This window comes from Myotis nattereri (genome assembly GCF_964212035.1).
Source record: "Myotis nattereri genome assembly, chromosome: 10".
Classification (NCBI taxonomy): Eukaryota; Metazoa; Chordata; class Mammalia; order Chiroptera; family Vespertilionidae; genus Myotis; species Myotis nattereri.
Window position 1 is genome coordinate 48,117,590 of NC_138085.1, and position 18,533 is coordinate 48,136,122.

An 18,533-nucleotide genomic window follows, 5' to 3' on the forward strand; every position below is an offset into this window, starting at 1 on the left:
GCCATGATGTAAGATGAGGGGAAGCTGCATATTGTATTAATTAGCCATGATAATTATTTTCTCAATAAAAGATAATTCAGCAAAGAACTCTTTGTATATTTTGCAATAAAAATAGATATGTATCTAAAGAAAGTGATTAATACACTGAGAACTAAACTTTAAATCAAATAATGCAATAGGCCTTAATATTTTACTATCTAATCTGATAGTTATCTGGTGTCAGTTATAAATTTGAATCAACCAATATAAAAAAAGTAGATACACTCAGAATCAGGAAAGATAAGTAGAAAGCTAAACAGATGATAAAAAAAAAAATTGATAACTGTGTAGCTCAAACTCTTTTCAGAACCATATTTAAAATTAAAAACTAGAATATTTTCTGGCTAGTCGATGCAGAGATCTGTTTTCCCCTAAGTGATTTCAGTAGGACTTAGCAGCAAATAACGTATATTTTAAAGGAACACAGAAGAGTCTTTTCAGAAGAAAACAATGATTCTACTATTTGGATTTAATATAACTGATAGCTAATTTTTTAAAAATAGCTGGAAACAAGAACTCGAAAATGTCTTAAGTTTCTCAAGATTAAAAAGTTATCTGCTTTCAAAACAACAATGAGGTACCATCTCACACCTGTCAGAATGGCTATCAGCAACAAATCAACAAACAACAAGTGCTGGAGAGGATGCAGAGAAAAAGGAACACTCATGCACTGCTGGTGGGAATGCAGACTGGTGCAGCCACTATGGAAGACAGTATGGAGTTTCCTCAAAAAACTAAAAATGGAACTCCAATCTGACCCAGTGATCCCACTTCTAGGAATATATCCCAAGAAAACAGAAACACCAATCAGAAAGGATATATGCACCCCTATGTTCATAGCAGCACAATTTACCATAGCTAAGATCTGGAAACAGCCTAAGTGCCCATCAGCAGATGAATGGATTAGAAAACTGTGGTACATCTACACGATGGAATACTATGCTGCTGTAAAAAAGAAGGAATTCTTACCATTTGCAACAGCATGGATGGAACTGGAGAGCATTATGCTAAGTGAAATAAGCTAGTCAATGAAAGAAAAATACCACATGATCTCACTCACTTGTGGATAATTAAGACCATTATAAACTGATGAACAAAAATAGATACAGAGGCAGAGCAACATCGAACAGACTGTCAAACTACAGCGGGAAGGCCGGGGAGGGTTGGGGTGGGGGTAAGAGATCAACCAAAGGACTTGTATGCATGCATATAAGCATAACCAATGGACACAAGATACTGGGGGGTATGGGAGGTCAGGGGAAGGTCAAGGGGAGAAAAAAAAAAGGAGACATATATAATACTCTTTGTAATACTTTAAGGAAGAAAACAAAATTTTTTTTTAAAAAAAGTTATTTGCTTAACTTTTATAATAATACCATAATCATTTCCTCCGCAGCTTCTGAAACTGATTTTTATGACCTTATTTAGCTGTTGCATACAACTTATAAAACAGCCTTTTTAATATTATGCATATGCTATAGTAAGTTTAACACATTATGGGAATAAAACAATGATTCTAAAATACACAGAAGGGATTTAAAATATTAAAATCATCACAACTGAAAAATTCGTCTAACAAATAAGAAATAATTCCTTCTAGAAAATATTGCATTCTGAGAAAAATCAACCTGTAGCCTCATTTTTGCATTTCACCACATGGATTCAATTACTATTTGATACAATATATTTTAAAAATCTGGATGTAAAATAAAAATTATTAGCAACTAAATAAAAAGTGTAGTTAGCTTCAAAAGCATGGATATTCTGAATTTACCTATAATCTAAAGTATTTCATTATGTTTCATAATTTTCCTAAGAAAATAATGGTATCTAATTATTAAAAGGGGGATCACTTTCTGTTGACATAGCTAAATACATTTAGGGACTATTTCTAATGTTTATAATTGTAGTCATATTCATCTATTAATTATACTTAGTGATGATTTTATATTGGTTTTTTTCCAAAGCTTAAGGCCCAATCACCAAAACCTACAAGAAGATCTTATTTATTTTCAGAACCCATACGTAAATATGTAAGAAAATATTCTAGATCTAAAATATAATGCCCCAAAACTATAAATATATGCTTTGAAGATGACACCATTCATGCTATAAAGCAACTGAGTATTTCCTATAATGCTAGTGGGATTACATTTAAAAGTAAAAAAAATGTATCTACCTTATTACCAGTGTTCTATTCTTAAGTATCTACCCAAAAGAAATGAAAATATTTGTCCCCCAAAATACTTGTATAGTAGTACTATTCATAGCAGCTTTATTCACAATAGGGAATATTTGCAATATTCACTGGAAATTAAGCAAATGTTCATCAACAGGGATAGTATAAATAACTAGAGGCCCAATGCATGAAATTCATGCAAGGGGCTTGGCCCCCGCCTGGCGCAGCAGCTGCCTCTGCCTCAGCCCTTGTCACCCTGGCTTCGTCTGGAAGGACGTCCAGAAGGACGTCTGGTCTAATTAGCATATTATGCTTTTATTAGTATAGATTACATTGCAGTATTACTTACATAATGAAATACTTCTCAGGAATAAAAAACTACCAATATACAAAATAACATGACTACACCTCAGAAACATACTGATTGAAATAGTGGAAATAGTCTGTATCTTGATAAGAACGGTAATTACACAAGTATATATTAATCAAAACTCACTACATCATATAATTAACATCTGTGTGTTACACTGTATGTAAATTTTAGCTCAATAAAAATAAAATTTGGAAAGATACCCTTAATAAAAATCTGTGCAATTGCTATTGAACATTTTAAAATTCTATTCTACTCTCCATAAAGCTATCAGTCCAAAAAATATAAGCCTTTGAAAAAAACAAACCCTTCTCTTCTTCAACTCAGCAATGGACTCAGATAACTCATCATTCCTTATGTGTGCCCCAATCTCATCCTCTTGGAATCTGAATAAATTATTCCTACGTACATTTTATAAGTGGTGCCTATTTAATTCATGATACCCTAGTACAGGAAAGTTAGGTAACTACTTACTCCAGGCTACCAAATCCAAGATCAAGGCTCAAATATCTGGCTTCCATTTTAAGAACTTTAGAACAAGATTACAATGCCTGGTCAATCATTTTAGTAGACTAGAAATAACCTAAGATATCTAATAATGCTTTAAAATATGCAACGGTAGGGCCAGAGAAGCTTAATAATTTAACTTAAAATTGAATTCAATATTTAGGTGAGAAATGTAGAAACAGACTAACCTTAGAAGACTTCCTTCGGCTTCTTCTTGTCCAAACTACCACCAATTTATCTGGCTGCCTGCCAAACAAGAAAAAGATTAAATATAATTTTTCTTAAATCAAAGTAATGTGAGGTTTGGTTCCAGTATATTTATTTTTAAATTTTAATATTTTTATTGATTTTGGGGGGTGGGAGGGCTTAATCCTCACCTGAGGATACTTTTCCATTGATTTTTAGGGAGAGTGGAAGAGAGTGGGAAAGACAGAGAGAAACATCTATGTGAGAGAACACATCGATTGGCTGCCTCCTGCACGCCCACTACTGGTGAGTTACTTAAATGTGTTGTGGAGGAAGTTAAAGTGAAACAATACTTTGGAATTGAATATGAACAAAGAGTTAAATAATTTAATTTTTAAAATTTCGCTGAACTTAAAGAACTCTCAAACAGTTGAATTAGTTTGTTTCCTAAAACAATAGAAGTTTGGAGGGTGTGTTTTTTGTCTTAACATAAATGCTTCCCAAAGTCTGAGAAGGCCCTAGGCAAAATTGTGAAATAGGTCCCACTTGACTAGGCATCCTTCCCCCCTTTATTTGCAGCCCCTCCAATTCCAGGGCCATTCTTCCTTGGGTATGCAAAATCAACGTGGTGCTCCATTATAGCACACAAAATCACAATAGACAAATGCTCTTCAGATCACTCATTCTTTTCTATGGTAATTAAAATCCACCCTACCCCACCCCCTGCCAGGGTATCTTAGGAGGTTATTGAAAGGAAAGAAATCTGGGGAAGCAATTTGTATTAATTTAGAGGATAAGAATTTGTAAAAAAAAAAAAAAAAAAAGATGCTTCCAAGATGACATAGTACTAGAGTACTAGAGTGGAGGTTAGAAAACTAGTTTTTCCTCGTTCTGACCCTAAGTGACTTTAGGAATGTCTCTCCATTTTTTCTGAGTCTATTCTGTAATTTATCAAATGAAGAGATTGCACTAAAATCTCAGCTAGTTCTGAAACACTATGGTTCAATGACTGTAAAGTTAAATGACTCTAACTGGTTAAATATTTGGTGGTTTAAAATGAAATGAGAAATTCAGGAATAGGGTAAATAATTTGTGGCAAGGAATCACTTGCCTCCTATCTTCTGACAATCTAGAGGTAGCTAATATTACCAACAGAACAGTATTATTTGTGAGTGTGTGTATACAGGAAGAAGTAATATTTTTTAGTAGAGAATTAAACTGACCACCAAAGATTCATGCTCCCTGTCTAAAGCATAATGTTAATCTTGGGAGGTGTAGCAAGAAGTCCCTTATCCCCACCACATCCAACCACCACCACTGCCACCATGTATGCATTGAGATGGAACCATATGATACTCCTTACCACTGGAATGTGAGAAGTAACCTGTGCCACTTCCGAATAAAATGGATAATAAATGAGAATGCCTTCTCCACAGCAGCTGCATGGAGTGGATTCTAGAATGCAAAGGGCACAGTCATAATGTAAAGGGTGTCTGGGCCCCTGAATGACCACATGGAAAGACAGTCAACCTGGAATACCCTCTCTAGACTGAGGAGTGAGGAAGAAATAAACTTTGATTAGGTTAAACCACTAGAATTTGTGGGTATGTCTATATAGTGCCTCCTCAACATTATAGAAAATTTAGTAAATTAAACACACATATACATAACAATAAAACAAGTTGCTGTCTTGTAGAAGCTTACATTGCAAAGTGCTGAGACACAAACCTTTTTATGTCTTACTAGTTTTCATTTATATGAAATCAATGTTTCTAAAGATAAAAGACAGGTATACTTCCAAACTTAGTAATATTTAAGCCTCTGCGCTTTTCCTAAATTAAAAATAAAGAACCATAAGTCCTTAGAACAAAAAAAGTACAACATATTCCTCTCACCACAGAATCCAGGATATGCCTATAATGAGAAAAAGCTCAAAATATTAACCCTGAAGTTAATGTGAATAGGCACTTCACTAAATAAAGTGAAGGGAAAAGGGCTCTTAGCCATAACTGAACATTTCATGGTGGAATGCTGTGAATATTGAAACAAAAGGTTAGAAATTGTTTTATCACAGAAATACTCTAACTCTACTATTTCTCAAGTAATTATTTTTATCCTTCAGTAGGCACATCTGCCTCCTATTGTACTATCACTGCTGTAGCTCCAGTTAATTATACTCCTTTATGCTTACTTCACAAGAGTTATTTAGCAAGCTATAATAATTAATTCAACAAGAAAAATAATTATACAAGACAAATTATGCAAGTACACATATACAGGATATATTTCTTTTTGTAAAAATGAAAGGATAGTTCTAATAAGAGACGTAAATCTTTGTCACTTAAATAAAAATACTTTCATTAAATTATATTTTGCATCTTCTTACCATCTTTTTTTTAAAATATATTTTTATTGATTTCAGAGAGGGAGAGGGAGAGAGAAACATTAATGATGAGAAAGAATCATTGATTGGCTGCATCCTGCACGCCCCCTACTGGGGATCAAGCCCGCAACCCAGGCATGTGCCCTTGGCTGGAATTGAACCCGGGACCCTTCAGTCTGCAGGCCAACACACTATCCACTGAGCCAAACCGGCTAGGGCTTCTTACCATCTTTAAAATATAGTCACAGTGATTGCTTTTGGTTAAAAATATTTAACTGGTAATGCATATGGACTTTCGCTGACAGGTATTTCTAATACCTATGTATCAGTATTTAGGGACAGCACCATTTCAACTGACAGACTTCACCATTTGGCAGACTTTAGATGAGTGACTTTACATGCCCTGTTACACACACACAAATATATCCCCAAATAATACTTTCCACTTTCCTTATTATTTTATAGAATCACCCATACTACTTCCTTCAATTTAGCATGTTACTTACTACTACTTTTTTTTTATATCTGTTGTAATAAAACTCACATGTCACTCACATAAATATTAGTATTTCCAAGTTACGTACTTAGCTCCCTGAAACTGAAGTTAGTAAAAAATTTTAAAAAAAAATACATCCACTTAAACCATTCCCCAGCCTTCCTCAAAAATCATTTTCATCATTTCTTCACAGCACATTTCTATAATTGCTTCAATCATGTGTTTGAATGATTATTGTCTATCTTGCTTCTACCTGACTTCAAAGTTCTCAAGAGATTTCCTGGTATTTGTGAAGCATTTACTGTGAGGAAGGTGGGAAAGAGAATATGATGAATAAAAGAATCATGAAGGCAGACAGATCCATGTTTGAATCTGGTTCCCTTTTTTCTGGTTATATCATCTAAGCCTCAAGGTTCCTCATCTGTGAAATTAGAGCCTCATATAACCAATGTAAAAATCACTTAAGATAATGTAAGAAGAATGCTTAGCTCAGCCTGCCATTCAGAAAACTCTCAAATGTTAGCAACTACCCCTTGTAGTAGTATATGCACAGAGCTCCCAAACAGTTTTGTACAATCATCCTCCTCTTAAATGTGTACAACAAAGGATCATCTAAGGAAAACTTCTAATATAAAAGACAAGTGGCTGGAAAAGAGAAAAACAGAACTTGAAAGGCCCAGGACATTATCGCTAATGTCCTTAGAAATATAAAAGCTATTGTACCCATGAAAAATATTAAAAGAATATTTAAAGAATAAGAAAGTATTCTGGAAACTGTCATTTTTTTTTATTTAGAAAAGCAAAAATTGAAGAGTTGGAAGATAAAGTTGAGGAAATCTTCCAGATCTAAAAGAAGGGACAGATATGTTAAAAGGGAAAGAGAAAAGAGGTAAGAAATTTAGATCAATCCAGAGTTAAATATCTGACTAATCCCCCAGGATGATAGTTACAAAAAATGTCTCCAGATGTCACCTACACTGCAGGCCTAGAAAGAAACCATTTCAAAGTAGAGCAGGACCTGAAGGCTTGAGAGGAAATTTGAACTGATGAATCACCAATGTTTAACTGTTTAGAGAGAGATTATGACAGGCTAACAACAAAAAATTAAGGATAATAATGATAGACAAATGGAGAGAAAAGGCAAAAAATAAAATAGCAATTTTTAACACAAAAAAAAAGCAAAAGAAAGGAAATGTGGTCACAATATCAGAAGGCTCAGTTGCAAACAATAGTAAGTCATAACAATGAATTCTGATCTACCTCTGATTGGAGAATGGAAAGGATGGGGAAAGGAAAGGGGATAAGTGTGCTTTAGAGAGGAAATGTTACAACTTCAAAGATGAAAATGACTATTAACAGAAACAGGATTTCTTTTTTGGGTGATGAAAATATTCTAAATTAGTAATGATAGTTGCACAACTTTGTGATTATATTAAAAATAATGAATTGCACACTTTTGAAAGGTAAAGTTTTTGAAATATATTTTTATTGACTTTTTTAGAGAGCGTGGGAGGGAGAGGGATAGAGAGATAGAAACATCCTAATATATAAAAACCGTGGGTCGTTAGGACCAGCAACAACCGAGGCTTGACCAACCGGAAGTCAGTCCTGCAGCACTGACTGCTGAGGGGGCTGTGAATCAGGGCCAGAGAGAGGCCTGAAGAGAGAAGCAGGGACTGATCCATTGCCTCTGTGGCAGCTTTTGATCAGCACTTGCTTCTCTCTTTCTCTCCCAGAATGGCCAGCAGCCACAACTCCATTTCTCTCCAGGCCTCCACCAGGGCTGCTGATCATCCCTGCCTTTCAGATCAGGCCCCGTTGATAGGCCCAGAGACGCTGACTGGCATAAGAACCAACCAATCAGAACCAAATGTGGGTGCTGTGAAGAACCAATGGCTGCCTAGAAGGTGGAGATTTTGACGCTGATTGGCATAGGAACCAACTAATCAGAACCAAATGTGGGTGCTATGAAGAACCAATGGCTGCCTAGGAGGCGGAGCTTATGATGCTGACTGGCATAGAAACTGACAAATCAGAACCAAATTGCCCAGCAAAGGAGGGCAGTTGGGGGCGAGATCAGGCCTGCAGGGGAGGGCAGATGGGGGCAACCAGGCTGGGAGGGGAGGTCAGTTGGGGGCGAGATCAGGCCGGCAGGGGAGGGCCACTGGGGGTGAGATCAGGCCAACAGGGGAGGGTAGTTAGGGGTGATCAGGCAGGCAGACAGAGGAAGTCAGGGGTGATCAGGCAGGCAGGCAGGTGAGCAGTTAGGAGCCAGCAGTCCCAGATTGCAAGAGGGATGTCCAATTGGAGAGGGTGCAGGCTGGGCTGAGGGAACCCCCTCTCCGTGCACAAATTTTGTGCACCGGGCCTCTAGTCTATATATATAAAAGGCTAATATGCAAAGTGTCCCCTTGGGAGTTAAACCAGGAGACCGGGAGTTCGATCGCTCGCTATGACATGTGCTAATTACCAGGGGGCCGGCATGGAACAAAGGAAGGCCCCGGCCGGCAACCAGGAAAGGAAGGGCCCAGCCAGGTGTCAGAAGGCCCTGATCAGCCCTGATCACTGGCCAGGCTTAGGGGCCCTGCCCATGCACAAATTTTGTGCACTGGGCCTCTAGTCAATGATGAACATCAACATCAATCTGCTGCCTCCTGCACACTACCTACTGGAGTTCAAAACTGCCAGGTTGGGGAGGGGGGATATGTGACCTGACCTGGAATCAAGCCAGTGACCTCTGGGTTCATGGGTCAACACTCAATCACCAAGCCACACTGAAGGGTAAATGTTATGCTTCAAAATTATAACTAAAAGAAACAAATAAAAATAAAATAAAAAACAAAAGTATAATATTGAAGAATATATAGTACAACACCAGAAGAATTAAAAGAGTTGAAAGTGGTTTTCTGTAGGGAATGAGAACAACACTTGGGAGGGGTAAGACAAGGAACTGTTGTGTTTTCTACTACAAGTTCTGCAGTACTCTTTTATTTGTATATACCACTGTAAAACGTAAATTTTAAATGGTGAATCTTAGTTACGAAACAGAAATTTGGGCCCATAAATAAACCCACTACACACTAGGGAAAAGACAGTCTCTTCAGTAAATGGTTTTGGGAAAACTGGACAGCCACATGCAAATGAACCCTTATTTTATACCTTACACCAAAGTTAACTGAAAATGGATTAAAGACTTGAATGTAAGACCTAAAACCATAAAACAACTAAAAGAACACATGGGGGTAAGCTTCTTGACATCGATCTTGGCAATGACTTTTGGATTTGACACCAAAAGCAAAGGCAACAAAAGTAAAAATTAAAGACTGGGACTACATCAAGCTAAAAACCTTCTGTACAGCCAAGGATACTATCAACAAAATGAAAATGCAGCAAAATGGGAGAAAATATTTTCAAGTCATATATTTAATAAGGGGTTAATATTCAAAATATAGAAAGAATTTATACAATTCAATAGAGAAATAACAAACAACCCAATTTTAAAAAGCAGCAGAAAAAACTGAACAGACACTTTTCCAAAGAAGACATCCAGCCCGATGTCTGTAATAAAGTGGTACAGCCACTTTGGAAAACAGTATGGCGGTTGCTCAACAAATTAAAAAATAGAACTACCATACGATCAATATTCCATTTCTGGATACACATCAAAAGTTAACAGAATTGCCCTAACCATTTGGCTCAGTGAATAGAGCGTCAGCCTGCGGACTGAAAGGTCCCAGGTTTGATTCCAGTCAAGTGTATGTACCTTCGTTGCGGGCACATCCCCAGTAGGAGGTGTGTAGGAGGCAGCTGATCGATATTTCTCTCTCATCGATGTTTCTAGCTCTCTATCCCTCTCCCTTCCTCTCTGTAAAAAAAATCAATAAAATATTTATTTTTTAAAAAGTTAACAGAATTATTATCTTGAAAAGATATCTGCACCACCCACATCATGTTTATTGCAACATTATTTACAATAGTCAAGACATGGAAAAAACATAAATGCCCATTATAGATGAATGGATAAAGAAAATGTGGTATATTTATACATGTTATTAATTCATACAAAAGAAGTAAATCCTGCCATTTGTGACAATATAGATGGGTTTTGAGGGTATTATGATAAGTGAAAGAAGTCAGACAGAGAAAGACAAATACTGTACGCTCTCATTTACATGTGGATTCTTAAAAAAACAAACTCATAGATACAGAAAACAGTTTGGTAGCTATCAGCAGCAGAAGGGGTAGGAATGGGTACAGGTAATCAAAGGTACATACTTCCAGTTATAACATAAATATGTTCTGGAGATGTAATGTACAGCATGGTGACTATAGTTAATAATACTATATTGTATATTTGCAAGTTGCTAGGCGAGGCCCAAGCCGGGTAGGTTAGTTGGTTAGTGTGGCATCCCGATACACCAAAGTTGTGGGTTCCATCTCCAGTCAGGGCACATATACAGTAAGAAGCAAGCAATGAATGAATAAATAAGTGGAACAACAAATAGATCTTTCTCTCTCCCTCTCTCTCCCCACCCCCTTCTTCTCTCTCTAAAAGCAATAAAAAAAAATTTTAAAAAAGAAGAAAGTTGCTAGGAGAGTAGATCTTATAATTTCTCACCATAAGAAAAAAAAATGTAACTATGTGAGGTCATCGATGGATATTAAATAAACTTACTGTGGTAATCATTTTGCAATATATGCATATATCAAATCATTATGCTGTACACCTTAAACTAATACAATGTTATATGTCAATAAACATTTTTTTAAAAAGAAGAAAATTGGTCATATTTGAAGAATTACAATTTTAAAAGGTTCTCAGCAGTTAAGGGAAAAAATTTTCCATAAGTAAAAAGGAATGTAAAAATCTGGAGTAAAGGTAAAAATGTACATTTACTGGATTAGAAAAAAACATGAGATCAAACAGGAAAACACATTCTTTTAAAGTTATGATCTCTATCTTTGATCTTAATTGCATCTTTATATATTTAAAGAACTGATCAGTCACAAAAGACTCAGCAAGTATTTTTAAGAATTTATATAAGACTACTAAGAATGAAGGCTAGAAAGGATTGAATGAATGCTAATAGATTATATACTACAAGAAAAGGGAGTCATTATATCTCACTTGAGATCATATATCTTACTTAAGATCAAAAAGAGTATTACTCAATTTGACCTTCCTTATTCACCAAGGCTCCAAATTAACTTGACCATTCCCTAAGAAAACACATCCTCAAAAGATTCACCATCATTGAGGATATTTTTAAAAAGAATAGCAAATACTTGCATGACATACAGTGTATATGTACATATGCAGAGAATGATAAAGTTGGAGATCTAGGAGAAGAGTACATAGGTGTTCTTTGTACTACTTCTGTAACTTTTATATAGCTGAAATTATAAAAACCAAATAAAAATATATCTTAAGAAAACTCTATGAGATTTGATGGAATTTATTATATTTTTATATATAATTTTATAGATTGTGAGTTTATATATGTAAGTTAAATTATTACATCAAATATAAGTAGCCATTTGACTATTTCATCTCTATTCCTATTAGTTAGCAAAAAACAAATTTTTTTTTAATGGAACTCCTAATTCGGAAAATACTGGTGGTGGAGAATAATCTTATGTTCAGGATCACCTTACATTGAGGTGATCCTGAAGTAGCCAGCTTCCAAATAAACAGTCCCAAGGTTGAAGAAAACACCTAGAACTAGTTTCTGCACAGTAAAACAGAAAATAATAGCATTTCTTGATGACTCTCAGGCACATAAATAACACCTACCAATCAGCAGTCTGGTCCTCAGCTTAAAATAACTCAGATTCAATACAGTTTAGTCATGACCAAAAAGAAACAGGGCTGAGTTACTTTTAGATATACCTCAACAAGAAGATATACTCCAAGGTATATCAACAAGAAGCTGCGTATATTAGATGTATTCAATAGTCAAGATATTTTTATTTACCCCTAGGACCAAAGATTAGCACCAACTAGGAACTAGTTCCCCTACAACAGTGGTCGGCAAACTGCAGCTCGCAAGCCACATGCGGCTCTTTGGCCCCTTGAGTGTGGCTCTTCCTAAGCCTTCAGAGTACCCTAATTAAGTGAATAACAATGTACCTACCTATATAGTTTAAGTTTAAAAAAATTGGCTCTCAAAAGAAATTTCAATCGTTGTACTGTTGATATCTGGCTCTGTTGACTAATGAGTTTGCCGACCACTGCCTAGAACTAACAACCTACATTATACCTCTTTAATTTTTGAAATACATTATACTCCCCCCATGAAAAGAATTATTATACTCTCTGACATTATACTCCCCCCATGAAAGGATTATTATTTCATTATCCTTTTATATGCCTTACTGCTGCCCAGAGAATAAAATTCAAACTCAAAGCCTTCCTCAAATTAACCTCTACCAATCTTCTGATATAATTTCCTACACTGTATGCTGAGTACAATGTAGATCCTTGTTCAAAGAACATTACCTGTGCTTTTCATTCTGTCTCCTCCATGTTGCTAAATGTAATAAACATTTTTGGAGTTCATCGTCTAATTTGACTTCTTAACAGCATTGACACTTGTCCATTTCTTCCTCTTTGCAAGTTCATCCTCTTCTACCTGGTCCTACCTTTTTTACCTCACACACATATTTAAAAATTAACTCAACATGGATCTCAAAACTCAGAAAGCCTAAATGTAAGATCTAAAACTAGAAAACTCTAAGAAAAAATAGGGCAAAAATTTCATAACATTAGATTTGGCAATGAATTCTTTGATATGACAAAAGTACAGCAACAAAAGAAAAGGTAGATACATTGGACTTCATTAAAATTTAAAATTTTTTATATCAAACACTTAACTATTGAAAACTTTTGTATATCAAGAAACAACATTAACAATTTAAAACTTTTATATATCAAGAAATATTAATTTTTTCTTCTTTTTTTCAGTTCAAATTCATTTCCTTTTTATTAAAGTTCATGGTACCATTAAATGGTTTGGTACTCAATAAAGGAAAACCTGTTCGAACAAGATAGTATGTTATCAGTATACCCAGGTGATTGTTTACACTCAAGTAGCATTATCAGTAAATCTTTGGGAAGCCTATAGATGGTGTTTATACTTTGTCAAGGCCCAGTTCCTCTGGAATGGAGATTCCCAGTGCATTTAAAGTTGGTCTCAGTTCCTGGATCACATAAGGATAGATTTCCTCATGAGATCCTGCTTTGTCCTTAACAACGTCTAGGATGTGAACAGCACTAGTAAAATCATTTAACCACCTGCATGCTCACAAAGCAGGCATGCAAATTTCATTAAAATTTAAAACATTTGTATATCAAGAAATAGTATTACCAGAGTAAAAAGGCAACCCACAAAATGAGAGAAAATATTTGCAAATCATGTTATCTGATAAGGGAAATTAATATCCAGAATATATAAAGAACTTCTACAACTTAACAACAGTAAAAACCCAATCAATTAAAAAATGGGCAATGGACTTGACTTGAACAGACATTTCTCCAAAGAAGTTATACAGAAGGCACTTGAAAAGATGCTCAACATCACTAACCATTACAGAAATGAAAATCAAAACCAAAATGAAATACTGCTTTTCAGACTCATAAAGATGGCTCTCCTAAAAAAAAGGGAGAGAAAGAGAGAGGGAGAGAGAGAGAGAGAAGAAAGGAGGGAGGAAGGAAGGAAGGGGGGGGGCAGTTAGGGGCAACCAGGCTGGCAGAGGGGGGCAGTTGAGGGTGACCAGGCCATGGGGGGGGGGGGCTGGCAGTAAGGGGTGTCAAGGCTGGTGGGGGTGGGGGCAGTAAGGAGCGACCAGGTCGGCAGGGAGGGGGAAGTTGGGGGCGACCAGGCCGGCAGCAGGGGGCAGTTAGGGACGACCAGGCCATCAGGGGAGGCAGTGAGGGGCGATCAGGCTGGCAGGGGGGGACAGTTAGGGGCGACCAGGCAGGAAGGCAGGTGAGCGTTAGGAGCCAGTGGTCCAGGATTGTGAGAGGGATGTCTGACTGCCGGTTTAGGCCCGATCCCAGCCTAAATGGGCAGTCGGACATCTCCCAAGGGGTCCCCAATTGGAGAGGGTGCAGGCTGGGCTGAGGGGACACCCCCCTCCCTTGTGTACAAATTTCATGCACCGGGTCTCTAGTCCTATCTAATAAAAGAGAAACATGGTAATTAGCGTACAACCGCTACCCTTCCCATTGGCTAATCAGGGCGATATGCAAATTAACTGCCAGCCAAGATGGCGACCGGCAGCCAGGCAGCTTAAACCGAACATGAGGCTTGCTTGCTTCAGTGACGGAGGACTCCAATGTTCCCCGCCTGCTGCTGCCGGCCTCTGAGCTGCAACTCTAAGCAACTATGTTACAAATATAGAAGCTAAACAAAACCCCAGAAACCTACTTTAGTCTCCGGGCTACAGCCAGCAGGATCACAACATTGTTTCAAATACAGAAGGTAAACAAAGGCCAGAAACCTGCTTTCAGCAGCAGAGGCCTAAGAGCTGGAGCCAAGCCTCAAAGCTAAAGCTGGCCCAGAATAAAAAAAAAGAAAAAAAGGAGCGGTTGGGAGCTTCAGTCACCCACCAGTCTGAAAACAGCCCTCAGCCCCTCACCCAGACTAGCCAGGCACCCCAGTGGGGACCCCCACCCTGAAGGGTGTGTGACCAGCTGCAAACAGCTATCATCCCCTCATCCAGGCTGGCCAGGCACCCCAGTGGGGACCCCCACCCTGATCCAGGACACCCTTCAGGGCAAACCAGCCGGCCAACACCTGTGCACCAGGCCTCTATCCTATACAGTAAAAGGGTAATATGCCTCCCAGCACCGGGATCAGCAGAGCCGCGAGGCCTCCCGGCACCGGGATTAGCGTGACAGGGGGCAGCGCCCAAACCCCCTGATCGCCCTGCGGCTCTGTGTGTGACAGGGGGCGGGGCCACAACCTCACTATCCGCCCTGCTCTGTTCATGACAGGGGAAGGCGCCCCAACCCCCTGATCAGCCCTGCTCTGTGCCTGATAGGGGGGAGCTCCCCAACCCCCTGATTGCCCTGCGGCTCTGTGTGTGACAGGGGGCAGCGCCCCAACCCCCTGATGGGCCCTGCTCTGTGTGTGACAGGGTGCGGCGCCCCAACCCCCTGATCAGCCCTGCTCTGTGCCTGATAGGGGGGTCTCCCCAACCCCGATTGCCCTGCGGCTCTGTGACAGGGTGCGGCACCCCAATCCCCTGATCGGCCCTGCTCTGTGTGTGACAGGGTGCGGCGCCCCAACCCCCTGATAGGCCCTGCTCTGTGTGTGACAGGGTGCGGTGCCCCAACCCCCCGCTCCCACACGGGCCCTGCTCTGTGTGTGACAGGGTAGAGCCATAACCTCCCCATCGGCCCTGCCCCGAGTGTGACAGTGGCGGTGCCCCAACCCCCTGATCGGCCCTGCTCTGTGGGTGATAGAGGGCGATGCCCAACCGCCCCCCACGGGCCCTGCTCTGTGTGTGACGGGGTAGAGTCATAACCTCCCTATTGGCCCTGCCCTGAGAAAGACAGGGTGCGGTGCCCCAACCCCCTGATCCGCCCTGCTCTGTGTGTGACAGGGGGCGGTACCCCAACTCTCCTATCGTCCCTACTCTGTGTGTGACAGGGTACAGAGCCCCAACCCCCCTGATGGGCCCTGCTCTGTGAGTGACAGGGGGCAGTGCCCCAACCCCCTGATCGGCCCTGCTCTGTGCGTGACAGGGGGTGGCACCGCAACCTGCCCATTGACCCTGCCTTGAGTGTGACAGCGGGTGGTCCCAACCCCCCAATCAGCCCTACCCTGAGCGTGACTGAGGGTGGCATCACAACCTCCCGATCCGCCCTGCTCTGTGCATGACAGGGGGCGGCGCCCCAACTCCCCAATCAGCCTTGCTCTGAGCCCGACCAGGGGCTGCACCTAGGGATTGGGCCTGCCCTCTGCCACCCGGAAGCAGGTCTGAGCCAGCAGGTCGTTATCTCCCGAGGGGTCCCAGACTGCGAGAGGGCACAGGCCAGGCTGAGGGACCACCCCCTCCCCCTCAAGTGCACAAATATTTGTGCACCGGGCCTCTAGTCTATAATAATAAAAGCATAATATGCTAATTAGACCAGACATCCTTCTGGAAGAAGCCAGGGCTGCGAGGGAAGTCCAGGTCCTGGGTGCCTGCAAGCAGCCGGAGGGAAACCCGGGTCCCGGATGCCAGAGGGAAGCCGGTGCTGGCAGCCGGCGGAAAGAAGGCCTACTCTTGCATGAATTTCGTGCATCGGGCCTCTAGTCCTATCTAATAAAAGTAATATGCAAATTGACCATCACTCCAACACACAAGATGGCCGCCCCACGTGGTCAAAGATGGCCGCCCCCATGTGAACACAAGATGGCCTGCAGGGGAGGGCAGTTGGCGACAATCAGGCCAGCAGGCGAGGGCAGTTGGGAGGGACCAGGCCTGCAGGGGAGGGCAGTTGGGGGTAACCAGGCCTGCAGGAGAGGACAGTTGGGGGCGACCAGCCCAGCAGGGGAGAGCAGTTAGAGGCGACCAGGCGGGCAGGGGAGGGCAGTTAGGGGCAACCAGACCTGCAAGGCAGGGCAGTTGGGGGTGACCAGGCCGGCAGGGGAGGGCAGTTAGGGGCAATCAGTCTGGCAGGGGAGGGCAGTTAGGGGCAACCGAGCTGGCAAGGGAGGGAAGTTAGGGGTGACTGGGCCAGCAGGGGAGGGCAGTTGGGGGTGACCAGGCCTGCAGGGGAGGACAGTTAGGGGCAATCGGGCCAGCAGGGGAGCAATTAGGTATTGATCAGGCTGGCAGGGGAATGGTTAGGGGCAATCAGGCAGGCAGGCAGGTGAGCAGTTGGAGCCATAAGTCCTGGATTGTGAGAGGGATGTCCAACTGCCCATTTAGGGCTGATCCCCCGGGGATCGGGCCTAAACAGGCAGTTGGACATCCCTCGAGGGGTCCCAGATTGGAGAGGGTGCAGGCTGGGCTGAGGGACACCACCCCCCCCCCCGAATTTCGTGCACCGGGCCTCTAGTATGATATAAAACAGGTAGCAAGTCCCTTTTCCCCTCTTCTTGCCTGTCTCCTAATGGCAGAAACCAACAGCAAGACACCCAACATAGTCTGAGAAATAAACTTTGCCCAGCCTCAGCATCAGAGTATAATATAGAAAGTGTCTTTTAAGCTGGCAAAAAAATGTTAAAGAATCTGCATAGTGTTTAGTTTTAAAGCTTGGATGGATAGAGAATTCTAGATTCAAAATAATTTTCCCTTATAACTTTGAATTATCTGCTCCTTTTCCTTCTGTCATCCAGTGATATTAATCGTAAGTCTAATTCGTATTATGGTGTTTTACACAGTCCATTAGATGCTCCTATGTTTCCTATATAGACCAGTTTAAAAACGTGGACCTCCCAGTGCCATCAGAGGATGCTTAACCAACTGAGCCACACTGGCCAGTCTTTTCAACAAACTGTACTGGAATGAATCTAGACAAAGACCTCATACCTTTCACAACACCAAAAGCATACTCCATGAAAGAAAAAAGGTTGGTAAGTCGAACTTCATTAAAATGACAAACTTATGTCATTAAGTTTGTACAAGATGTCATTAAGAGAATGAAAAGACAGCCACAAATTGGGAGAAAATATTTGCAAAACATATATCTGGTAAAGGACTGTTATCCTAAATATAAAAGAACTGTTAAAACTCAACAATAAGAAAATAACAACCCAATTTTAAAAATTGGGAAAGTGATCTGGACATTTCACCAGGCATATAAATGGCAAATATGCATATGGAAAGATATATAAATGGCAAATATGCATATGGAAAGATGCTCAAAATCATGCTACTAGGGAATTACAAATTAAAATGAGATACCACTACACACCTACTAGAATGGTGAAAATTCAAAGCGCTGACAACATCAAATTCAGGTGAGAATATGGAGCAAAAAGAACTCTCATTCATTGCTGATAGGAATGCAAAATGATACAGGCATTTTGGAAGATAGTTTAGCAGTTTCTTACAAAACTAATCATATGCTTACCATGATACAGAAATGGTGATCCTTGGTATTTATCCAAATGAGCTGAAATCTTATGTCCCACACAAAAACCTGTACACGAATGCTTATAGCAGCTTCATTCATAACTACCAAAAGTTGGAAGCACCCTGGCCAGTTTGGCTCAGTGGTTGGAGCGTTGGCCCACGGATTGAAGGGTCATGGGTTCAATTCCCAATCAAGGGCATGTAACTGGGTTGCGGGATCCGTCCCCCCACCCATGCTGGAGCACATGCAGGAGGCAACCAATTGATGTGTCTCTCTTCACATTGATGTTTCTCTGTCTCT

General features: G+C 40.4%; 1 protein-coding gene across 1 annotated transcript in view; it reads right to left on the minus strand.

Annotated features, from left to right (window-relative positions):
- EHBP1 (EH domain binding protein 1) overlaps positions 1-18,533 on the minus strand; it is a 471,942-nt gene that overhangs the window by 281,898 nt on the left and 171,511 nt on the right. Inside the window, exon 6 of the mRNA XM_081100594.1 lies at positions 3,284-3,341. Within this exon, the coding sequence (XP_080956720.1) occupies positions 3,284-3,341 (58 nt within the window). The remainder of the gene's footprint in view (positions 1-3,283; positions 3,342-18,533) is intronic.